At 36.4% G+C, this 26,273-nt stretch overlaps 1 protein-coding gene across 1 annotated transcript; it reads right to left on the bottom strand.

The window, feature by feature from the left end:
- Window positions 1-4,724: 4,724 nt before the first annotated feature.
- On the bottom strand, window positions 4,725-25,846 carry slco2b1 (solute carrier organic anion transporter family, member 2B1). Its single transcript, XM_046867850.1, has 15 exons — window positions 25,738-25,846; window positions 22,619-22,678; window positions 21,866-22,003; window positions 20,217-20,379; window positions 19,900-20,118; window positions 19,688-19,806; window positions 18,472-18,579; window positions 16,137-16,242; window positions 14,949-15,113; window positions 13,857-14,055; window positions 13,465-13,597; window positions 11,569-11,738; window positions 8,606-8,670; window positions 7,171-7,291; window positions 4,725-7,049 (listed from the first exon to the last, which is right to left on the bottom strand). The coding sequence occupies exons 2-15, from the start codon at window positions 22,640-22,642 to the stop codon at window positions 6,875-6,877; spliced, it is 1,905 nt and encodes a 634-aa protein (XP_046723806.1). The 5' UTR covers window positions 22,643-22,678; window positions 25,738-25,846; the 3' UTR covers window positions 4,725-6,874.
- Between the last annotated feature and the right edge of the window lie 427 nt (window positions 25,847-26,273).

Raw genomic sequence — 26,273 nt, 5'->3', positions numbered from 1 at the left:
GACTGTGGTTTTGAGGCATGTTGTTGGATCAATTGACCTCTATTCACATTTAGACAAACTTTTAGCTTTCACTTTCACAGTCCGTAGAACATGTGTGCGTCCATCTGTTTCCTATCAAACACCCGACTGATGTAAACTGTTTATAGTCTAATGAATAAATAAGTATACACGTTTCACTTTTGCTCATTGTGTGCTTTCTGCTATCTCACCCTCTTTATTAAAGTAAATAAAGCACATGAGATTTCACTTCAAGTTTTTTTCAATTTTTACAGAAAAAGAAAGACCTTTGCATCAGGGCTTTAGGGAATTAGGGAATTAGAGGGAATTATTTCCCTGATGTCATTTAGTGTGCTAAATGCTGGCGACAGAACAACAAGAAACAAGCGATACTCCCATTCGCAAAACAAGAACTACTACTGTTTAAAACGTCCAAATAAACAAATTCAACTAGTGTTTCAATACACATGTATATATTCAATACATCTACATTTTTATATGGACAAAAGTTTGTGGATGGTATGTGCCTTTTTGAACATCCCATTCTACATTTATTTCTTGTTTGCTGTTATAATAAGCTCCACTCCTCTGGGAAGATGTTCCACTAAGTTTTTTTTTTTTGATTTGTCCTCATTTAGCCACAAGGGTGAGGGTAAAAACAGCCAGTAAAAAAAAAATCCATCCCAAAGGTGTTCAATAGGGTTTCTATAGCAGGAGATCTTCTATTCCAACTCACTACTAGATGTTCCTGGAGCTGTTTTTTTTTAACAGACGCATTGTCCTGTTGGAACAGGTTTGGGTCTCGGAGTTCAAGTGAAAGAAAAATGTCCTGCCACTGCATCTAAAGACATCCAATACAATTATGTGCTTCAAACTTCTTTGGAGAAGAACTACACTTGGGTGGTAATTTTAGGTGCTCTATTACTTTTCTCAATTTAGTGTATATGTAGAAAACGCAATTATACAATCCCTTTCCTCTACTAATGTTAGTAAATATGTGCAAATAAGGCTATTAAAATCATCGTACAGTTCTTCATAGTTGCTGTAAAGCGTTTCTCAGATCAGAAATGAAATTCTCAAAACTACCTGTTCAAAATCCACATCATGTCGTCACTTGTGCGCATCATAAAAGCAATTTCCCGTTGCTTTGAAAAAATTGCGAATGCTTTGGTACGTCAAGTGTCTGATGTTTCCTTCATTATCAACTGCTTATGTTCATGTTGATCAAAATATATTATAAAAGTTTGTATATTTTTTTAATAAAAATTATTATATAATGGGGCCCGGGTTCGATCCCCGGTCAGGGAACCAATCCCAGCCATTAGGGTTGCACAAGCTAGTGCACTCCTAGTGCCGGTCCCAAGCCCGGATAAATGGGGAGGGTTGTGTTAGGACGGGCCTCCAGCGTAAAAACGTGCCAATTTTTATCAGTAAGAGGATTTCTAAGTGGGCTATTGACACAAAATTTTGCCATCAAGCCAAATATTGAATTCATACAAAGAAATCAGAACATTTAAGCATACAAGTTGAGTCATAATAAATAAAGTGAAATGACAGGGAATAAGTATTGAACACATGAAGATAACAAGGTGCAAAATGGCATAGAAAGCCAGGAGATCACCTGAAATCTGTCAGTATTGAGAGAGAAACCCTGCCCCCTATCAGTACTAATTGATATCAGCTGCTTTAGTCCTAATTGATGGCCTATAAAGGCTTCTCATTACCCAGGAGGCACACAGGAAAGACTTCATGATGGGTAAAAGCAAAGAACTCTCTCAAGATCTTCGTAATCTTATCGTTGAAAAGCATTTTGATGGGAATGGTTATAGGTGCATTTCCAGAATGCTGAATGTTCCTGTGAGCACTGTGGGGGCCATTATCCGTAAATGGAAAGAGCATCAGTTCACCATAAACCGGTCACGATCAGGTGCTCCATGTAAGATCCCTGTCCGAGGAGTCCAAAGAATAATTTAGGAGAGTTCCCAAGAGCCAAGAACCACTTGGGCAGAACTTCAGGAAGACCTATAGTATGGTCAGATGAAAGCAAAATTGAACTTTTTGGCAGTCATTCTACACACCATGTTTGGAGCAGAAATGGCACTGCCCACCACCCCAAGAACACCATACCAACAGTTAAGTTTGGGGGTGGAAGCATCATGGTTTGGGGCTGCTTTTCAGCAAGGGGTACTGGTAGATATTATTGAAGGCAGGATGAATGGAGAAATGTACCGGGACATTCTGGATAAAAATCTGCTGCCATCTACCAGAAAGCTGTAAATGAAAAGAGGGTGGACATTTCAGCAAGACAATGATCCCAAACACAAGGCCAAAGAAACGATGAAGTGGTTTCAAAGAAAGAAAATCAAGTTGCTTGAATGGCCTAGTCAATCACCTGACCTAAATCCCATAGAAAATCTATGGAGAGAACTGAAGATCAAAGTTCATAAAAGAGGCCCAAAGAACCTTCAAGATTTAAAGACCATTTGTGTGGAAGAATGGACCAGAATCCCTCCTGAGCAATGCAGATGACTTGCCTCTCCATACAAGAGGCGTCTAGAAGCTGTAATCACCAACAAAGGCTTTTCTACAAAGTATTAAATAAAGTGTGTTCAATACTTATTCCCTGTGTCATTTCAATTTATTTATTATGACTCAACTTGTATACTTAAATGTTCTGATTTCTTTGTATGAATTCAATATTTGGCTTGATGGCTACATCTGGTGGAAATTTAGTGTCAATAGCCCCCTTATTGATAAAAATGCTGATGTGTCAAATACTTATTTTCCACGCTGTATATATTCACCTGAATAGTTTTAACCCCCAAAACATCTCGGCATCCGTTCATCAAGTCATTGAATGCAAAATGGTTAAACCGGTGGCCATAATTGGTCAAGTTTAAATTTCTATTTTGTTTCAGAACCTCATTTACTGGTTTGCAAATATTAAGGATAATTCGAAAAATGCTACAAAGCTACAAATGCTGCAAAACTGTAATTGTTTAACCTTTTGATATATATATTTTCCAATTTACATAAATACCCTGCTCTCATGGATATTAAACAACTGCTAACAGTTTTATCAAACAGAAAATGAATTCATATGAGTAAATGATATGAAGCATATTCCCAGTTATATTTTACTTTTCTCTTCAATTCACTTGACTAGAAACGGACAAAATATTCCAACCATGACTTCCTGTTTCACAGGGAAATAAATGTGAAGAAACCCTAGGCCAGATCCATTGAGTCATTTAACACCAGGGCTAAGACCCATATATCAGAAAATATCTTTTATTATCTAACAGATGTTTTAGTCATCTGTCTACCCAAAGTACTAATATGTGTCTCGTTATCTTGGACAGTGAATGACTCTTAATAAAAAGGTATTGTTTAGTCTGTTCTTGCACAACACTGTTCTTCCTATAAGCTCTTCAACCAACTTTTCATTTGACACAGATAACATTCCATCTGGTTTATTTTTTCTCAGGTTCGCTGGAAAATGTTCTGATAAAAAAGAAATGAATAAATAGGAGCCACAGCTGAATCCACTTCCATGAAAAGAGTGTATCTTGATTGCTTCCTATCTGGCAGAATGAAGATCTGTAGCTTCTTCAATTCTGAGGAAATAAAATGTTGAAGGAGAAATTGCATTCATCCATAACCACCACAAACATTGTGACACCACAATGTTTGGTAAAAGGTTTGTGGACACCTGAGCACAAGATTGGTATGTGGGGTTTTTTTTTTATGTCCCATTCCATATTGAGTCCCCATTTGCTCTTATAATAAGCTCCACACTTTTAGGAAGATGTTCCACTAGATTCTGGCGTGTGCTTGTGAAAATTTGTGCTTTAGTGGTGGGCGCTCAGGGCCAGTAAAGACTTCTCTGCTGGCCTAAACACTATTAGAAGCACTGACCTACATTTATAACCTAAATTCACATTTCTTTTCCATAAAATTGCATTAATTTATTCTTTTCATTTTGTAGTGTTTCTCTTGGCTGCACTGCTTCCAGTACATGTATGTGGATGTTAGATTTTTTTGTCCAATCAGATTTCAGCCTCTATGTGCTGCTATGTCAATCTAATCTGCCCAGGGTCTTCAAAGTCTGTTCTGCTGGCTCTTTGGCCATATAGAATATTATTAATGAGTCTGTTTCTTTAACCAATCAGATTTCATATTCACCTCACAGGGCAGCTAGCTGGCCCAGAATAGCGTCAGCATTTTTCCGTCCTCTGATTAGTTGGTCAGAGGGAAACTGTTATAGACAAGTTTGATTGGCAAAACACGTCTGTAGCTCTGCACACATTAATACATCTGAGTTAGATTTTTTTATGCCTACGGAGAAGTGGATTTGACATCGTGGAGGTCGGCCAATCCTGAAGCTAGCTAGCTAGCTTGCCTCAGCCCGGGAAAGGGTTTGTTCACTATCAGACCAGTGAACACGAGCATTACCACTGGATTACAGCCTCTGTAATCCAGTGGTACCGCTCGTGTTCACTGGTCTGGTTGGAGCTCTTCCAGTCCTACTCACTGATTTACAGGAATTTTGCTCACTGTTTATTAAGAAAGAACGTCACCCCAAACCACCTCTTCATCCACCAAAAAAAAAAATCCCTTTCCTCCCTAAGAGCAGCTGTTTTTTGTAGCAGTAACAGATGGTCATTAAATAGTTTCTAATGCAACAGTTAGGAGGATTATTTTAAAAATTAGACATCGAATAAACGTGAGAAAAAAAAATGCATTTTTTAATGACATACAATCACACAGAAGTACAAAACACTCGCCCGAAGGCCAACAGAAACTTCTAGTCAGTATAGATATTACATTTGTATTATATAAGTCACATTTGATTGGAACATTGCTGAATGTCAGTGAAAATCTTGAAAAACAAACAATTCACATTCTTTACTCATTTACAGCTTTGCAGTGTGATTTCACATCGACTGCAGATATTGAATTAGTGTTGGTGTCCATATATACGCATGAGCCACGTTAACTCCTGCTCATTCAACTTCTACCACCGTCTGATCGGCCACTCATGTTTAATGTACTGTTTACAATCATGCATTTACAGCTCAGCTTCAGATCACATCAAACATCAGAATGAGGAGGGAATAAGTGTGTTGAACATGCCATGATGGCCTTTTCACAAGTTGCTGAACTACTCTTTACACACGTGGTAAGCAGAAAAACGAAGATTTTAAGATGAATGAAATCCAGAAAAAAAAGACCTCATCGTCTCTCAGTAGCATCGTCCCAGAACCCAGGAATTCGCTGCTACAAGGAGAACGATTTGACAAATCCGGACGAAGAACTTCAGTAGAAAGCTCAAACGATGGAGGAAGTACTGGTTATTGCTTATTCTAGCTTCAGTATGATTTCATTGAACTGCATGAAAGAGAACCAGAAAATGTTCTCGTATTATCTGTAATTGGACTGTAACAGTTTTTTTTTCCCCAGATCCAAAAGTCTGTACATTTGTCACAGAATGTATATAACTTCCTAAATATCCAAATGCAATAACATGATATAGGAGCCAAACAAAATAGAATATAATTTCAGAGTACACATTTAAACTAGCTAAGTATAATCATATACATACACTATATATATATATTAATGTAGGTCAATATATGGAGTTAAGAAGTAGGTTACTTTTTTTTTTTTTATTACAAAGAAATTTTGAAAATCCTCAAAGATCCACATAATCCTCAGCTAAAATCTGTGTTCTTTGTGTTCTTGTTCTCATAGACAGCCGATTAATGGCCGTTGCGGTCATTATTTTCCTCAGTGTCAAAAGATTCAGTGTGACTTCAAAAAAGAACCAACAGAAGCACCGAACCTGATGATACAATCAATTCAAAGTTCAACCAACCTCAGGGAAAACGTCGAAATGACGCAGGTGGACAGTAAAGTAAGTAAAGAAAGAGTTATGGAGGGAAGAAGAGCGTTCAGATGATGTTTTTAATCATCAATTCATGCCATGAACAAAATTTTTTGTTTTGGTTTGGTTTGCTACTAGCTACTATTAGCGTGAGAACGTGGGTCTGAGCGTGTCTGATCACTCCGGATGTGTTTTTTTTCTTGTGCCAGTCAGATTTTGATTGTCGTACAGTCTGACGTTGTGACAAATGAGGTTTTAAATTGTGAGCTGTTCATGTCATGTCATGTTCGTACAGTCTGACAAGCGACAATGAAAAGGACTATTAAAAATTGCACAATGTGCACCCGGGCTTACGTTTAGAATCTACGCTGTCTTTTTGTTTAGTAACGCTTCAGTAACAGTCCCATTTCGCCTTCACATTTTTGGCCTTATCGAGGAAATCTTATATTTAAATTATCGCTCACAGTTTGGGGGCTGGGGGGAGGGGGGATGGGGTTGTTTGCTTAAGAGCCCCGCCGTGGAAACTTGGTGGAGTTGAACCTCACTACCACTTCGCTTTTCCATACTCGGCTGAATCTGCAAAGCTCATAAGACACCTTCGACTTCTTTATAGTAGTAGAAAACAGCTGAACCTGCTTTCGATAGAACAGACACTTTCACTAAAGGCTCAGATAAAGAAAAAAAAAAAAGAAGATACATTGGTTTCACAGTGTGTAAGCATGTTCAGCGTGTTCAGCGTGTTCACACATGCAGATGCCTAACTGGCACAGCAGTGGAGTGGTGACGAGTTGTGTTTTTATGTTCGCTGGAAAAAAAAGAATATTAGATGTGTTTCTATATCTCACAGATGATGCCTATATACAACAGTCTGTCACTGAATTCTTTTTTTCATATTCTGGATTGATCATAATGCCACCAAAAAACAAGTAATAAAGAATTGAAAAATCCCTCAGTACTTCAGAGAGTTCCTCTCCCAGGTTTCCCAGTCCATCATTTTGGACATTTCAGTAATTTCGGTTTCATGTCCTGCTTCTCGCTTGTGCCGCAGCGCTTAATTTGTTCAGGTATCTTCCGCTGAGCTGCATCAGTTCGCCTCAGGACCAGGAAGGAGAGGACGAAAAAGACCAGACCTCCAAACACGAAAAACGTCTGAAGTCCAAGAAATCTGAAATGTTTTAATTTCATTTTTTTAATTTTTTTGTAATTTTAGAAAAAGCACATTTTTGAAAGCCGCTGCTTGTCCACTGTGTGACAGGTGATGATCGTGGAGAAGAAACTGGACTTACCTCTGTCTGAAATAATCCAAGTTATAATATTGGCAGGAAGTGTTTTTATTGCACTTTTTCCCCCACTGGATGCAGGTTGAATCAATGGCACTTCCATACAGGACAGGAGCCGGAAGGAACGCTGAGCAAAAACAAACATCATCTTTATTTTCTTTTGCATTCTTTTACATTCCCTTTTTTCTTTCCCTTTCCTCAAATTCCTTTCTACCTTTTGTTCCCATTCCTTCTTTTTCCTTTTTTTATCTTCTGTACTTCTTTCTTTCTTCTTTCTTTCTCATTCCTTGTTTATCTTCTGTACTTCTTTCCCTTCCTTTCTTCTTTTCTTTTACTTTCTTTTTAATCTTTCTTTTCTTTATCTTCTGTACTTCCTTCCTTTATTTTCCTTATTTCTTTATCTATTGTACTTCCATTCCTTCCTTCTTTTCTTTCTCTTTTCCATTCCTTCTTTTTCCTTTTTAAATTTTGTATTATTTTCCTCTTTCTTTTCCTTTATCTTCTGTACTCTTTCTTTCTTTCTTTCTTTCTTTCTTTCTTTCTTTCTTTCTTTCTTTCTTTCTTTCTTTCTTTCTTTCTTTCTTTCTTTCTTTCTCTTTCGTTCTTTCTATTCCATTGCTTTCTTGTTTAATTTTCTTTACATTTTTCCCTTTCTTTCTCTTTCATTCCTCCTTTTTATTCCTTCTTTTCTTTATCTTCTATACTTTATTTCCTTTCCATTCCTTCTTTCTTTTCCTTTATTGACTGTACTTCCTTCCCTTCTTTTGTTTGCTTTTTTCTTTCTCTCTTTTCTATTTATTTCTTTTTTCTTTATCTTCTGTACTTCCTTTATTTTTTCTTTCTTTCTTCTTTATCTTGTATACATCATTCTCTTTCTTTCTTTCTTTCTTTCTTTCTTTCTTTCTTTCTTTCTTTCTTTCTTTCTTTCTTTCGATCTATCTATCTTCTTTACACTTTCTTTTCTAGAAAGGTCCAGAAACAGGCTTATTGCTGTTGTATCTGTTATTAGTAATGAGAAATATCACATGACTCATTTATTAGCTAAGATTCTTGCTAAGGTAAATCTGTGATCTCTTGAAGGCACTCAGAATTATAATGAAACATTTTGAACCCAGTGTAAAGAAATCACTATACTGCACCTGGTGCTAAATATAAATTAGTTTTTCTGAAGTCATTGTATGTACAGCACATAATTTACATTCATTAGCTTTTGATTCCTCGTGCTGTTCTGCTCATGTTGAAAGACACCAGGCCAAACCAGTTCTTTTAACGACTGAAGCTTTCATCACATTTTATCAGAACAAAACAAGATATGCATCTCTGGCAATAAAGTCATTGAACCAAATGTTCTGTTTTTCCCACTATGACTGTTAATTTGCTTTTCTATGCGAAAACCCGGCTGCTTTAAAATGTTCCCATAACAGAAGATGTTGGCACCAACCGAGCACTCTGAAGAGCATGTACTGGATTCCCAGAGCGAAGGATTTGTCTTCAGGCGTCACAGTCCTATGTGAAAGTGAAATCACAAAAATGTATTAGAAAATCACTTGTTTTTAGAACAAAGCAAGATCAAGTGTCACATGCACTATTTGGACAAAAGTATTGGAACATCTGACTTTTACATCCACATGTGCTCAAACTGTTACTTTTTAATAAAAATTTTATAGAATGTGGTAGAATTACATTGTCTTTTGACTTAAACTAAAGAACCCAAATCTGTCCCCGCAAGACAATGTTCCTGTGTGCCAAGCCAGTGACACGAAGATATACTATCCATGGGTTGGAGTGGAAGATCTCCTGCTATTGATCTCTACAACAGTATTGAACACCTTTGGGATTATTAGGAAGCACAAGCACTCTAATATCTAGTGGAATGTTTTTCCAGAAGTGTAGAAGTTATTATAAGAGCAAAGGGGGACTAAATGTGGAATGGAATGATGGCAAGTGTCCAGTAACATTTTTCCATATGGTGCAGATCATGTACATACATATATACAGCATCACAATGCCCCTGTGCACAAAGCCAGATCCATGACCATATGGTTTACATCGGCTGGAGTGGAAGATCTTAAATGGTCTGCCATTAAGCTCTGAACTCAACCCTTCTGATCACCTTTGGGAAAAACTCACCTACCTCAGTACCTGACTTTACCAACACTTACACTTGTAGTTGAATGAACACAAATCTCCACAAGCACAATCCAAAATCTAATGGAACATCTTCTCAGAAAAGTGGAGGTAATTGTCACAGCAAATGGGGATTTTAGAGTAATAGAAGATTATTTATTGCTGATTTATTGCTTGTAACATTAGTACACAACAAGCATAACCGGTTCCTCCTCATGTCAGTGGCCTTTGTGAAAAACGAGGCCAGAAATTCAAGCAATGTGTGGATTGATGAGAGGCCAGGGGAGGTGGTAGCTCAGTGGTTAAGGCATTGGACTCTAGATCAGAAGTTCAAATCCCAGCACTAAGACCAAGCTGCCACTGCTGGGCCCTTGAGCAAGGCCCTTAACCCTGAATTGTTTGGTTGTAATTCACTCTGAAAAAGTTGTGTCTCCCAAAAGCCATAAATGTCTATGGAAGTTCAAATTCCAGGAAGTTCCCCTGCAATCTCATGTGTAATAAACATCTCTCTGCTAAAGTAAACAGGGAAAAACATCCAGAGGTCCCTCGTTTAGCACTTTATGTTCTTACATACTCCAGTATATGCCAACAAGAACATCTAATCACGCTGTATATTCACCTAATCCTATATTATAAAATAAGACTTTCTACGTTACTGTAAATTTGAATCAAACAAACTAAAATTGCCATGTTAAAATACCACGAACATTAATCACATAAAAGACACGTGAAAATCAAATGTAAAATATTACACAAGGGGTCAAAGTGAAAACTACCCTGGACAAAATAAATAATTATAGATAGATAGATAGATAGATAGATAGATAGATAGATAGATAGATAGATAGATAGATAGATAGATAGATAGATAGATTAAAAAAAACACAGATTTGTCCAATAGATAAATCATGAAATAAAATGTCCTGCATGTAAATAAAAATAATGAATCATAATGAAGCATAAAATTTACATGTAAATCACATAATTACAACTTCCATAAAAAGGATTAGTTGTATTTAATCCCCCCTCGTCTTCTTTGTTCTCTCGTCCTGTCTATTAAATGCAAAAAATAAAAAAAAATCTTTACTTATGTTTGTCGAGGTTTATATAAAACCACATGCTGATGGGTAGCATTCGTTTGCTTTCTTGGCTGATCTTTGTTCCAGGCCTGTGGGAGCATGCTGAGCTCACATGGACAGATTGATGATGTTCTAGCTCAAGTGGAGCCAAATTGTTTTTTTTTCTTTGGTCTCTTAGTTCACATAGGGACAAATCTTTTAAATGTACAAAAAGACCACATGGGTAACATTCCATTTATACTTAAAACTGAAATCCTGTTATCCAGTTAACAGAAACAAATATTGCAGTTTAAAGCCAAATACATCTGATATATTTTTGGTCCACTGTTTTATATATATTTTTTTTAATTTACAGTTGTTTATTATACAGTATTTGGAAAAAGTTTGTAGAAGGCTGACCATAAGATTGGTATGTGCTTCTTGAACATCCCATTTCACATTTAGTCTCAATTCACTCTTATAATAACCTCCACTTTTCTGTGATGTTCCACTAGATTTTGGAGTGTGCTTGTGGAGATTGCAGTCACATTTATCCCAAAGGTGTTCAACAAGGTTGAGGTCAGAGCTCTATAGTTGGAGATCTTCCACTCTAACCCATTTAAACTATATCTTTATGCTTCAACATATTTGTTAAAGCATACTAGTTCAAATGAAGGGAAAAGTGATGTCCGAAGGCATCTGATTGTGTGCCTCTAACTTTGTGGTATCTGTTTGGGGAAGAACTACATACGGTTGGAAAAGTCAGAGGTCACAAAACTTTTGTCCATATAAGGAACAACCTAAAAATGCAACACTGTTGTCAAAGATTTGACAAAGACTAAGGCGAAGCCTGAATAGACTCATGACGTAAATCAGCATCACCTGAGGGAGAACTGGCATCAAGGTGTTTCCATGAGGAGTACAAGTCATCATACAGGTACCTAGTAATCATTCTTTACAAGCTTAATTGTCCCTCAGCCTCTATTAAACAATGCAATTCAAAGTCCTCTATCATTTTGTAGACGGTTATCAGCTTCGGGTGCGTCATTTACAGTCACGTTAATGAACGTTCAGCGTGTCCCAATTATTTGAGGGCATCTGATCCAATAACTATTCCTTCATACCATCGTAAGGATCACGCCGATTTTCTCATGAACTTGGCAGTGTGATTTTGCTTTATAATAAACTATAGGAATAAAACACAGCGAAGGACAAGTACCTGAGGATCATCATAAACGATGGCGTCTGACAAAGTGATGCCAGGAAGCACGTGAGCGATGAGAAGACCATGAAAGGGATGAGGAGGTGAGAGCAATTGTTCCCGCAGGGTCCTTTCACGGCAGAACCTGGTGAACCCACAGGACCCACACACGCGCAGTTTGTGTAGTTCTAAAGAAAAAGGAAAAGTGTGTTACATTTCTGAGCAATGATTCAGAAATAATTGTTTGCGTGTTACATTGAACAGGTCGGAGCATGAGGAATCATAAACGTGTTCCTGTTAAATCATCCTGAAAACAAATCACACTCGCCCTGCAGGTTATATGACAAGATCATCCATGGTGGGAAAAAAAAGTGTTTGCCAACTCTGTGTAATAAACAGTGCCGTGATTATTTATCACGCAGTTATCTAATTATTACACTTTCATGTGGGTATCAAAACATAATGGTGCAGAAGACAAAAAACATCTGGTGAGCATCGGGTGAAGAAGATGGACAGCTTTTGGTTAGTTTTTGAATTAGATAAACAAAAAAGAATACAAGAAACTCACAGGAAAGCCTCCTAATCCAGGATATTATAGATATTACGATATATATATATATATATATATATATATATATATATATATATATATATATATATATATATATATATACGATATTTGATGTAGAAATGTAGTAAAATTAAAGTCTTTCCAAATGGAAATATTCAGTAAAGTTCAGACACCCGATAAAACTACTTTAGTTCTTTAATAACGTATTACATTTACTTTGTTTCTGTCCACCACTGATCATGTTGTCAAAATTCCCTTTGTGCAGCACTCACCCTATCAGCACTCTTATAAAAGGTTCTTCATCGAACGCTCACTGTGCATCACGCCACTGTTCCATTATAACTAATAACAAAGGGATTTAAATAAACTCACACTGGTTCCAAACATTTAAAAATGCATTTCAAAGCGTGACATATGTATGAGTTAAAAAAGCAGATGAGAACATCGTGTTCCAGTCAGCCAAGAACTGAAATTCGGCTCCAAGCCAAACATCATCGTTTTTCATACTGTTACATACATTAAACATAAGCGACACGACCAACACTGAGGTAAAAACACGCTCTATACTTTCGAGGCTGCAGTGTGCTTTAAATAATTATTCAGTTTAATAGTACAGATTTTATAGCAGAGAACCATCTCAAGTCCAATCTGCTCAGGATGTTCTGCTTGGAATTGGAACAGTTCTGCATTCTGAGAACATCTGCTCTTTTGCTTATGTATGTTGTACAAAATAAGTGAAGCCTAAATTTCTAAACTGTTGCTGGAGTTTTAGCAAGAAACTGGGGGGGTTGATGCATTATATGCACTACAGTTCAGGAGTTTGTTGAACTCAGGGCTTCTTCTAAACAAACACTGGAGAAAGGTTCATATGAACAAATCACAAATTCTTAAATAAAACAAAATATCATTGTTTCAATTATTACAAAAAGTAATGTATACTTACTTCTAGTACTAGCCATGGTTTGGAAATATTTTCTTAGGGGGAAGGACCCATTATTTGATTTTGTTTGAATCGTATAAAGTTTCAAACTCGTATAAATTCACAGAGGAGGAAATATTTCTCTTTTTTTGGCAGCAGTTAAAAAACCTCTCTGTACAAAAGGAGAGAAAATCTTCTGCATTAAGCCTTCCACAAATGAAATAATGAAACTTCTATTCACTGAGAACCCTCAGTGAGTAGGTGCCTAATACCCTTAAAAATGCTTATCCTCCTGACTCCTACACTTGGCAAGTTTCATATTGGAATCACTGTGCAGCTTATGTGGAGCCTCTAATGATTCAAAAGTCTGTACACTTCATTAAATCTACTGTAAGTAAAAGCTGCCATAAAATATCTGATTTACCTGCGAGGAGGCATCGATTTTGCAGCCAGCGTGACAGGGAGAAAGAAACTCCACGCCATCGGAACCACACACAGGATTGTACGCCTCATCAGAGCAGGAACATGCCAAACTGCAATTCTGGTGCCTGGCAAAGCTGCACATAAGCAGTAAGGAATAGTAGGTTTAGAGAGTGTGTTTAATAGCATTAAAAAGCTTAACCGTACATTATTTTAAAGAAGTTCCAACACGTCTGGCTCATTGTGCAACCCTTCTGTAAGTCTGTCTTTATAGCATATAAAAGTGACTACAAGAGCTATAAAAAAAAATTATTTTACTTGTCTAGTATTGCATTCCTCATGGTATAATTCAATTTATAACAAAGTCATTAAAAGGAAGTAGACATGAAATATTGCCTTTCGCTGTCGGTAGGGTTTATAACGGCAACGTTCTGCGTCGAACAACCGAGGAAGAGAAGCGGCATGGCGAAGGTGATCGACAACAGTAAAGCGACGCTGCACAGGAACGCAGAGGCCTTGACGGACAGACTGAGCCTGCGGAGGATCACGCCTCCCATTATGATGCCCATTATGGCTGATGGGATGTTTAATCCACCTGAGGAAATACACAGGACATAGAAACGTTCACTAAACAGCACAATTTGGTTTGAGTTTTCCCTTCAACCACAAAGCCTTTGCTATAAAATGATTAAAGGTTATTGTTTATATTGTTAAGACTTTTTACGACATATGCATTTTCCTTTTGTTTATATAATAATGGTTTGGGGTTGCTTTGGAGCAGGAAACGTTGGAGATTTATTCCAGAAAGTAAATGGAATCCTGAACCTGGAACCGATTTCACCGCACAATAAGACAATAAGCCAAGTGTTATCATGGTCTGCCCAGTCACCGCACCTAAATCCTATTGAACTGCTCTGGGATGAACTGGTTTACAAGGTCAGAAAGAAATCTCCAAATAGTGAAGGACAATTTTGGCAAGTTGATAGTACATTTACATGTATGGCATTTGGCAAATGCTCTTATAATTCTCTCATTCATCCAAATGAGCTGTTGAGGAATCATGGCCTTGCTATAGGTACAGCAGTGGCATCTTGGTGGCACTGGGATGTGAACTCATGACCTTCTGAGCTACCACACCATTGTGCTAGACATTTGCCTTTGTTTTCCAACAAACAACTGCTTTGTAAAAATAAATAAATAAATAAATAAATAGAAAAAGGTCGCCTTAAATAATAGTGTTATATTGTTAAACTATTTGGATACATTTTGCAATCCACTCACAAGCTTATTTGTTTTTATTGGAAACCAGTCAGCCCTCTATACACTAAGAACGGTTTCTGTGAACTCTCTGAAACATGCAAGTTACATTACACAACATGACCACATAGCGATTACCTACTAAAAACACAAACGGAAGCATGTCGTGACCTGTCTTTCAACTAATACCAAAGAAAACTTTATTTCCATTTTAATTTATATAGATCTCACCGATCATCACGTTAGAGAAGGAGGCTGTCTGACCGAACTGTCTCTCGATGTATTTTGGCATGAACGTGGCCAGTCCAGCGACCATAGCTGCTAGATTCACCTGACCGAGCACTACCAAAAGGTAAATGGGGTTCCTCAGGGTTCTCAGCATGATGACGGGGAATTCTGTGAAATGATATAAAAAAATAAAAAAATAAAATTGGCATTGCCGATTTTTCAATGAAATTAAATTCAGTTTTATTTGTATAGCGCTTTTAACAGTGGACATTGCCTCAGAACAGCTTTACACAGATATAGTGATACAAAGGACAAAGTACAATTTTTTCCTTATAATTGTAAGTTTGTTTCCTAACTTACTAACTGGATTTTTCATTTCACTGAATCGAACACTCAGTAGTCTTAGAGTCAATTTGCACTATGCGTCACATATGTACACACGATACCAGCCATTGCCTACATCCTACAAAAATCCATTAGTGAAATTCCAGGGTGGTTAAAAGCAGGATATGTTATCATTTTGTGTGTACAATATGACAAAAATTAACAATAAACATAGCTTAAGAAATTCTCTAGAAAAACGCAGTAATAGTCTTTGATCCATTGCAACACATTACAGGTAAAAGTAGAGAGAATGTCCATGATTTCCATGATTGGGAATTAGTTGTTGGAAGTTGGAAGAAATCAGAAAGCTTTTCAAGGATTTTTTATTTATATAAGCAGTTGTAATGAAATATTGCCCAATGTTACTTTTTATATTTTTGTATTTGCACCTTCCAATGAGCAGCTTGCAGATTTGCCAGAGCTGAACCTTTTTATTTATTTATTTGTTAGAATTTATTAATGAGGTTTTATCAACTATTAAATGAAATGATATATTTTTACATAAACACGGTGGAAAAACCTTAGCTAACTAAAGTATTGAAATAAGAATTATAATTTTTATTTTTTTATGAAATAAAGATTTGTCCAATGAACAAAAAATATGCCATAATACTTGTACTTGTTCTTGACTGGAATAAAAAGCTATTTTAAGTAAACATTCTTATCTTTATCTTTGTGTGTGTGTGTGTGTGGCGATATTTTTAGTGTGCCAGACTGTATGCTCACCCTTTAACCTAATAATAAGGCAACAACTTTTTAGCCACCTAAAAACCCATACAACTTTCTTAACCTTATATTCAGACTCACTTTTAAGGAACAGGATAAGTGAAAGTCCATGTGTCGTGTCCGCTACATTTTCCTCCTTCTCTTTTAGCTTTTCTGTTCCCGATTCTGCAGTGGGATCAGCGGTTTCCTGAAAAGAAAAGCAAATGATTTATATACCCTTACTGACTTCAATACTCTTCTTCATTTATCTCTTATCTTATGTCCTATTTTTTCCCTTTTTATAATGAATTGTGTTTATAAGGTCCTGGTTCCAGCAGTGACTTGTTGGTTTTGCAGGTGCAAGATGGCATTAATGCCACAGCCTTAAACAATATCAAGCATACAGTATGTGTGCATTTGTAAGTGTATTTGAGGTAGCATAGTGATGTTTCGAACCCAACTTCAAAACCCAAACAAAAGACCTGTAACTGATAATAAAGCACTGTAAAAGGGGTAACCGTTCTCATTGAAACATTTCTCCTTTTCTTCTAATCTTTGGAAAATATCCTACAACAGAAATGGTTCTGTACATCCAACTCACTCCTTTTGCACTTACACACTGCCTTTTTGGCAAAATATTTAATAGGGCAGTTCACATTTATGAGCACTACATGCCATCATGATTAAAGGACTTGAAGAAAAAAGCGCTTCCATACAATTGTGCAACATCTAGAACAGTGAGCCAAAATTAAACCAACACCATCAACCTGGAACATCTACAACCCAATCAGTGCTCCAGAGTGTCCATTTTGGTTTAGAGGAATGAAAAACACCTGCCAGTTATGTTTAACAACTGAAAGGAAACTGGCGAAAAAAATACAAAATCGGCATTGGCGACTTTTCCGTTCCACTGAATCAAACAGCCAGTAGTGTCACATTTGTGTACACAATTCCGGACATTGCGTACATACTACAGAAATGCCACTTTTAAAATTCCAGTGTACTTAAAAGCAGGATATGTTACCATTTTGTGTGTAAAAATGAGGAACATGAACAATAAACATAGTGTAAGAAATTCTCTACAAAAACAGTAGCAGTCTGTAAACCCAGAGGTTCATTATAATTATGGGTAAGAAACATTACAGGTAAAAGAAGAGAGAAATCCAGGATTGTGTATTAATTTAAAGGGATATTACAGTCATATAAGTGGTTGTTATGAATTATGACCCACAGTTGCTTTGATATTTTTGTACTTGCACCTTCCAGAGACGTCAGAGTTAGACCTTTATTATATTGAACAGATATAACTAACTTTTTATATATAACTTTTTTATATCACATCCTTTTATAGTACATTTTAAATATGTAGACATGTTTTTGTGTGGATTTGTTTCCTCATGTGGAAGAGTTGAGATTCCGTTTTAGTCAACAGAAATCTGACTGGGAATGTTTAATAGCAAGGATTACCAGAAAGCCACAGTAGGATTATAAAACAAGGCCTTGGGATTAAATTTGTTGAATATGTCAGGGGTAATTGGATTAAGTTGGTCAGAATTCATGAATCAAATTTACAGTAACCTCCCTTTACAGATTGTTGAAGCTCTGCCCTTCTTCACTTCCGAGAGACTCTGCCTCTTCAAAATACGTATAGATAGACTTATAGATATTTATCAAGATACTACTTATATCCAATCATCTTACTGAGCTGTTGTCAATGAACCTCATTAGTTGCAAAAATATTTGCCCAACTGTTTAGTTTTAAGAATGACTTTTTCCAGACTTTTGTTGGCCCGTTCCAACATTTTGAGACGTGTTGCAGCCATCAAATTCAAAATGTTCAAAATATATTTTCCATAAAACTGTTTAAACATTTGATGTTTTCAGTGTTCTATTGTGAATATAATATTGGTTTGAGAGACTTGCAAATCATTGCATTCTGCTTTAATTCACATTTTACTATTTTACCCTAGTTTGCAGTTAGATTTTTGATTTCCTGTTCTCTCCATGGGAATTTAGCATGATATTCAATCAGGCATTTTGTTAAGAACTAATTGGCAAACCTACTGTTTGTACAGCTATCTATTTCTCAGATTTCCTTCCTCACTTTCACTTCTCCACTGACTGGATTTCGACTGGTGAGGATTATATAAACATCTGAACTCTCTTTACCCCATGTTTGGAAGTTTGCCAAGACAGCAAAGACAATAAGCTAACAAGATCCAACAGCAATTCCTCAGACGTGCTAAAGATTTATGGGTCGTTAAAATGAAAGCTTCTTCAAAACAAGCCACCTTCTTATATTTCATATCATATCTTCTCATAACAAGTGTCATCTTCACAAAATGGCTGTACTACACACAGTTTACGAGAGAGGAAGAAAAAAAAGAGAGAGCTGGATGAAATGGAATGAAGCATGTGGGTGGTATTGCTGACATACCTCTCTTATCATGCTTCTGGGAAAAAAGAGATATGGCAGGGAGGTAAGGAAGAGCAAGGTACCAGCTAGGAGGAAACCCATCCACCAAGCTCCAACCCAACGTGGATCCTTTCTCCCAAGACAATGTCCCTTAAAAAAAAAAGACAAAATTTAACACATTCAACCAGTAACAATGGACAAATAACACTGAACATACAGGCAGCTGCTGAGAAGCTTCCAGGATCCTCGGCTAGACCTTTTTATTATTCTGACATTGCTGCTTATATTTTCTTGGTTATGTTTTTCCCCCAACTATCGAATAAATACAAAAATGATGGAAAACCGCTAAAATTCTATTTACACAAAAGTCTAGATGTACGATGTTAAGGTTAAGAAGGTATCCAAAGAATCCAACCTAAAACGTCTTCGAGTCAGAACTTGACAAGAGGGAAAAAAACCTAAATTTTAAATTAGTCATGTTTTCCTATGAAAAATGTAACGTCATTACTGTGACTATGAAAAGACTATGCATATTAAGGGAACTAAGTGGTTTTCTTTGAAACTCTGACATTATTATCTCTATATTTTGTTGGTCCTATTCATGGGTCAGGCTACAGAGTTTAATCCTTTCTTAATCAGAAGTCAAATGTACATTAAACACCGTATGTTAACATTAGCTCGACTTTAAATAACTAGTTACATTAAGGAATCAATAGCCTAATCTGGAATTAGCAAGGAAAACTCTCTAGGAAAATGGGATTATTTTTGCATATTCACACTTTTTCTCAAGTAATATGGGAATTGGATATTTGTACTCTATCGCTACCAAAGACAGTTTCTCAAGTATTCTCCACCCTTGTGCACTCAGGAGCTTTAATTTTAATTGCCCACGAGGTCAAAGTTTTTGATTTGGGCTTTGATTTGATGAACAGGAAGTTGTAAGATAAGTGAAGAATGCAAAACATGACTTATGTAAAGTATGCGAATCTGTTTGTTTACACAGGAGCACAAAAACAAGTCCTTAATCTGTTTGCCTTCCTTGAGTATGTGTGTGTAAAAACTTGGTCTGAACTTGGTCAACCTTCTCGTTTAATGCTCAAAAGCTTCAACAAACAGAGGATTTAACAGGTTCCCTCATGGCAGCGTGCCCTTTGTACACCGTACAAAATTCTTTGCTCCGAACCGATGGAGTTGATAAGCGTGTAGGTGTGCGTGGGTGTGTGTGCAATCCATTAACTGAGAAGATCTCTTTCTCACCAGGTAACATTATGTTGAAGTCGACATAGACCCTGAGCAGGACTGAGGACAACAAGTAACCCATGGCTGGTCCCAACACAGTCAATGCAAACAATATTCCTGTAGGAAACAAAACAATTTTGAGCAGGATCTGATAAAACTGTACCAAAACAGACCAAAGAGTCTATTTTGAGCATACTTTATCGCACATACCAAGATAAAATGGCGAGTTCTTCTTATCTGCATAGTCATCTATGTATGAGATACCAAAAGGTTGGATCGGAACTGCGCCAATTCCCAAAAGCAACTGCCCCAAGAGCAGAATAGGGAACACTGCATTGTTGGCATGACTTTTGTTTTCGGAGCATGTCTGGTTCGAAGGTATGGTCTGGTGCACTGCTTCACAAAGTCCAGAGACCTGCTCTGTAGCATCTGCTGATCAAAGAAAGAAATTCCTGATTGTGATGACAGAATATTAATATAACTGATATGCATTGTCTTGAATTACGGTTCTAGTCATGCCTACTTACTGTCCACGTGATCTGTATACTGATATCTGCCACTGAAAAAGTGCGGCAAAGCGATTAGAAACGCTGCCATGCTTGCAATTAACGCTCCGATCCCAATACACCTGGGTCTGTGAACTCGGCTTCCAAAATAACTCACAAACACAATAAGGACTGTGTTTCCCACCTGCAGGAGTAACAATGGATGAATTACTTCATTGTACGTTTAGATTAAAAACTATAAAACTGTTCTTTATAGTTACATAAAAACAATGTGATTGGCTGAACCCTGCAACGTACTTTCTCTTTCAAATTAAACTGCTCAGGGACCTTCTGGTCCTTAAAAGGAAGTGAATGAAGATGTAATACATTTTCCATTCGCAAAGCACAGCTGAGAAACTGCAGCCCTAAATATTTCCTGACTACACACTTGAAACGACACAAATCCAGACAAGTGATCTTAAAAATTAATGCTTTCTGCAGATGACAAATTATGGCAAGCCACGTTCATCCGGTGCTTGTGCTTAGGAAAAGCCAGTGGCACAGTCTTGAATGAATCTGGTTAGTCAGATAAATAAACACATGTAGATTCAAGAGAAATACAGTTTTTAGGGTTTAAATGTCAGAATCATCTTTAATACCAAGTATCATAGGTTAAATATACAAGAAATTTGTCGGTGTACTGGTGCTAAAAAAATATAAAAAACTTAAAATAAATAAATAAACAAACAAACAAACAAAAAACCCTGGAAAAGTTAAATAATAAATAAATGTGCATGGGATATAAAGTGTGGCAGTGCAATGATAATTTTTCTTGAATAAGTCCAAAAGTCCAAATGTTGCAATATAGCAGTCGTCGTTGGATGTGTTAAAGTAACACACACAAAAAAAATTCCTATGGGATTAATAAAGTATTCTGATTGAAATTAACAGTGTGCATGTAAACAAATTTAAGTAAAAAAGTCTGGACTGCAAGAGAGACTTTTCAAAATGATCCAGGTTTATCCTTCATGAAAAGTTTGCTTTTAACATATATTTCTATTTTATTAATTTTTTCGCTTTTTTGAGTGAGAGTTGTACTAGATTTGGAGTAAAACACTGGGCTTGAGTTAGGAACACAAACACGCCAGTTGGGGCGCCAGTTAAATTGCAGAGAACTAAATACTGTACACTCAATCACACACTCCTAAACAGATTGGAGTAATTTAGAGTCTAAAATTACATATAATTACTCATAATACTGACACTAACTTAGCGATCAGTACACGTCAAACTTGCACTGGCATGCCCTTAGTTATTTTTAAAAAAATAAATAAATAAAGCCAACAACAAGATAAAGGTATTCATGTTTAGACGAGATTCGTCACTTTTATATTTATGTATTTATCTTCAGTAAGAGTTTGATCCAGGTCAAGTTAAAATCCAGAGCCTAACCCTGAAATTCCTGGGTGGTGGTTGGGACACGGTCCATTGCAGAGGACCAATCAATGGATAAACGTTCACACCCTTATTCAATTCAGCATAGGGATGGTGGGAGAACACATTGAGAACCCAGAGGAATCCCACACAGGGAGAATAGGTGAAACTGAAAAGTTCTGACTGTCTAATATCCCAAAATCTCACATACCATGTCCACCATTTGAATACGAGATCCTTCACGTGTATTCACGTACCTCATTAAACGAGGCCAGAAGTCCAGACATCTGACTGGAAAGGCCGTATCGTTTCTCTATTGTAGATATGGAGCCCTTCAGATAGCCAGACACCAAGAGTTGCGCAAGTTGCAGCAATCCGTGGCACAGCACAAAGAACTGAGGCGAAAAATAGAACTGCTGTTTCAGATCATTTCATGTAAACCGTGTTCTTGGAATAAGTGTCTTAGAAAACAAATAATGATGCCAATGTTAAAGAATGCACATTGTAACGGTTTTACCGTTTGTTGAACACAAAAGACTTAAAAGTAAGAGTTAAGTTGTGTGACAGATTGCGGCATGGAAATCAGAACAATAGGAGGATGTGCAGTGAATATCAGGAAAGAGCTAAAAACACCCCAAGGACTCATTGACAGAGCTGCAGAGCTAAAAAACAATGGATTTTACAAACTGTTTATACTTCACTCTGAATAGTTAGTAAAAGACATCTGTGTATTTGAAGTTATGTTTCCAAGCAACAATAATACATTCACTTCCAATTAATAATTAATATTCAAAAATATTTATAGTAAAATTGTTGTATAAATTCATCACATTATGTTTGCATGAAACCATGAAAATTAGATACGAGAAAGGGAAACTTCAGTTCGTTACACTGTTACTGGTTCAGGACCTGAACCTCTGACTGAAATACTGAAATTCCAGGGTTTGATTGTGTGATCTGTGATAATTTGCTCCAATAAAAAAAAAAAAACATGAAAACCATGATCTTACCTTGATATTATTAAAGAGACCCATCGCTGCTCTTTAGCAATTTCAACTTTCAAACGTGGCCTGAGGACAAAGAAGAAACATTAATCCTCCTGTTTCAAATACTTTCCCAATTTACATTTAAAACAAGTTCATTATCCAACAAGGAGAACTGTAGAAGCGATTTAAGGCTATTAACATGTATCTGACACAACAGCATTTATCAACACACCAATATCATAACAAGAAAGTACAACTTTTGAGTCTGGTTCCTCTCAAGGTTTCTCAGGGAGTTTTTCATTACCACACTCACCACTGACTCAATCATTAGGGAAAAATTTTCAATTATAAGAAACAAACTTATAAGTAATAATCTTATTCAGTCTTTTATAAAAATGTAGAACCTCATAATCACTGTAAAGATTAATGTGCATGGTTAAAAGTGCTCTACAAAATTAATAAATGAAATTAATCGAATTGTCACAAGACATTCAAAAGAAATGACACAATTTGCTCAAACTGATTCATCAATGTGTTGTTTTTCCTTTCAGGCTGTTATGATTAACTGACCATGTTGCCAGATCACATTTCCAAATTCATTTGTGTCGAATCAGCTGTTTGTTAAAACCTTGCAGCTTCTCTCTGTTCCAACCGCATTACTGTGGTATGATTCACAGCAAATCACTAAAAACTGACAGGACTATGCAAGCTTAAACGAGTGAAAAAATACAATGCTACATTACATAACGCTAGTTATATAATAAGGCTTGATATTAATTTTTGCTAGTCCACAGGATTAGTAGTATACGTCAAAGCAAGTTAATAGTGTATTATGTAAAAGAAACATTTTAATAAGACAAACATTCTAAGTATTTCTGTCTCAACATGAGTCAGGATACTAGACTCCTTGGTGGCTAACCAGTTTGGAACAAATTCATATTTCTTTATGCCCAATAACATGCACATGCTTTAATATTGTTGAACTTAGACTGTCCTTGAGTTTGAGTGAATTAAATACATGAATATGCGCATGTAATACACTTTCTTGTACCCTGGTACAAGTCTGAAAAAATGACTTTCTGTTATCAGCCAATGACTGGATGACCTTCTACTCAAGCAGAATGCTCTCAAATTCAATTAAGTATTGTACTTATGCATTATATTCCGTGAATCTTTCATGCTATATAGAATTGTTAGCTCAATAGCAATCTGGATCAATTAAAGACAAATGATCCAGATTGCAATATGGAACCAGAGGATGTCCTGGTTCTACCTCTGTGAAATACATCATTGTCAAGTCAAGTCAAGAGTCAAGAGGCTTTTATTGTCATTTCTACTATACACAGTGGTGCACAGTACACAGTAAAAACGAGACAACGTTACTCCGGAGCCCTGGTGCTACACTAAAGAACAACATAGAGCTACAACACAACACAAGCTACATAAAGTGCATCGAGTGCAACCTAGTGCAAACAGTGCAGACGAAAACAGTACAGACAGACAGTGCAGACAGACAACACAAGACAACACAAGACAAGACACAAAACCTGAGATAGCGCCAACTAGTAACTAACCTACTGTATACTCTGAATATACAGTACTGTGCGAGGAGAACTGTAAAAACTATACCCGGGAGTGAATATAAACAGACACAATGTAGTGCAAAAAAAATTGTGAAGACAAATGATTGAAGACTAGTACAATTTGAGGTGTTTTGCTTCAAGCCAAGGAGTCTAATTAGAACTAGCTTAAGGAGATTAGCCTGAAAAACCTTAACTGGATATATTAGCTAAGTTAATTTACTATAGAACAACTAAAATGCAAGTAAACCTGTTTTCTTAGCTACTGGAATCTCGGCTAGCCATTGCAGTCATTAGCTAGATAATTGCACTTATATAATAAGCACTTTTGTACGACGCTCTGGACAAGGGTGTCTGCTAAATGCTGCAGGTGTAAATGTAAATGTAAATTGGACAGGCAATTGTAGCTAATGGAAAATGTTATGAATTTTGATAAATCTATTAGCAAACTGCACCGCTTTAGTCACGACACGCAAATGAGGTTTTTTCCGACACGGTCGCTTTAAACAGAAAATCAGAAGTTCCAAACAATTTAACATTCATTTCCACGTAAACAATACATGATACTTCCACTTTGTTCCGAGTAATATTTTAACCCTTTATGCGTACTTTCATTTAAGTACAATTTCTCAGGACTACTAATCATTTACTACAGATTTACTTAATGAAGTGTCAAACTATTTAGATGTTTATTCTCACTATTTAAATGTGTATAAACATATTTGGGCTATTGATTAGAGCTAAGAAGATTTTCTTATTCAACAAAAAGCACACATTAGGTCTAAATTAAGATTATTTCCAGATAAAAGTTTAGGAATACTGAAGTTTGGATTAAATATTAACATTAGTTCAGCAGAGTCAAATATGAGTCAGACTAACATCTCAGTAAAAATACTCAGACGAAGAGGTGAGTACTGTAACAAAATGTAAAAGATTTTGCATGCAACTCCTTTCTGTACTTTAATGGCTTCATGTCCATGAACCCCAAGAGCAAAGAAAACCTTTAAATTGTTGTATGCAGCATTATTATGTATAGTGCTCTCCTGCAAGGGTGTTGCGTCACAACAGCTCTGCAATGGCATATACTATATATATATATATATATATATATATATATATATATATATATATATATATATATATATATATATATATATATATATATATATAATTTTAACACACAGAACTATTTCTGAGGGTTTTTGTACCTTGATATGATTTTTTTTTTCATGTTCAAACAAGTATGAAAGAGTTCAAACTTAAAATCTCAGAAAACTGGGTAGATCATCTTACAATATACAGCCCTCAGACACATAGATGTCTGTGTAAAGAATGTGTCCTGTGGAGAAGACTTCTAAAGGGGTATTGCAAACATACAAAAAAGTAAAGTGCACACAAAAGACATAACCGCTAGGATTATTATCAGCTTTAAAATAGATTCTAGATTTGCCAGTCTAACCTTAAGGTAATGAAGTAAAAGTCAGCACTCACTGCAGCTATGCAGGCTGTACACAAATCAGAATACAGTTCAGCACATGTGTGTGTTTGCAGGAAGGCACTCACTTGCTGCAGAGTTGTGGAGTTGAATGTGGTCGATCCTGCTTTCACTTTAAGGAAGTTTTTCCTCCAGCTTAACGAACAAGTAGGAGGGTTGGACTTCTTGCACAATCTACATTTATGATTAGTTCGTGTTGGAGATAAGATTACACATAGCCAATGTGAAAGTGCAATTGTTTTTACTTCAGATGTGTTTTTTGTTGGTCAAATTGTGAGGAATTGTAATAAAAAGTGAAAATATATTACCTTAATACAAAAAAGAAAGTGAGTGAAACAAATTGTGTAGAAAAAATTATGAATGAAACCTATTTATATTGCACACAATGCATGTATTGTTGAACTTTTTCAAATTAATGACAGTAGCTATGCAGTCTTCCAAACAGCTGTGATCGTTTATGAAAAGACTCCATGTAACTCTCGAGTTGTAATGTATGCCTGCTGCAGAGCGAGTTAGATGTAGAAATGGGGGGTGATTTGGTGTTCTGCCCAAACCTGAAAGCTGAATTACTGGTTTGATGACGTCAGACGAAAGACCAATTTAA

The sequence above is a fragment of the Silurus meridionalis genome, chromosome 15 (genome assembly GCF_014805685.1).
Source record: "Silurus meridionalis isolate SWU-2019-XX chromosome 15, ASM1480568v1, whole genome shotgun sequence".
Taxonomy (NCBI): Eukaryota; Metazoa; Chordata; class Actinopteri; order Siluriformes; family Siluridae; genus Silurus; species Silurus meridionalis.
This window is presented reverse-complemented; position numbering and strand designations above follow the sequence as displayed.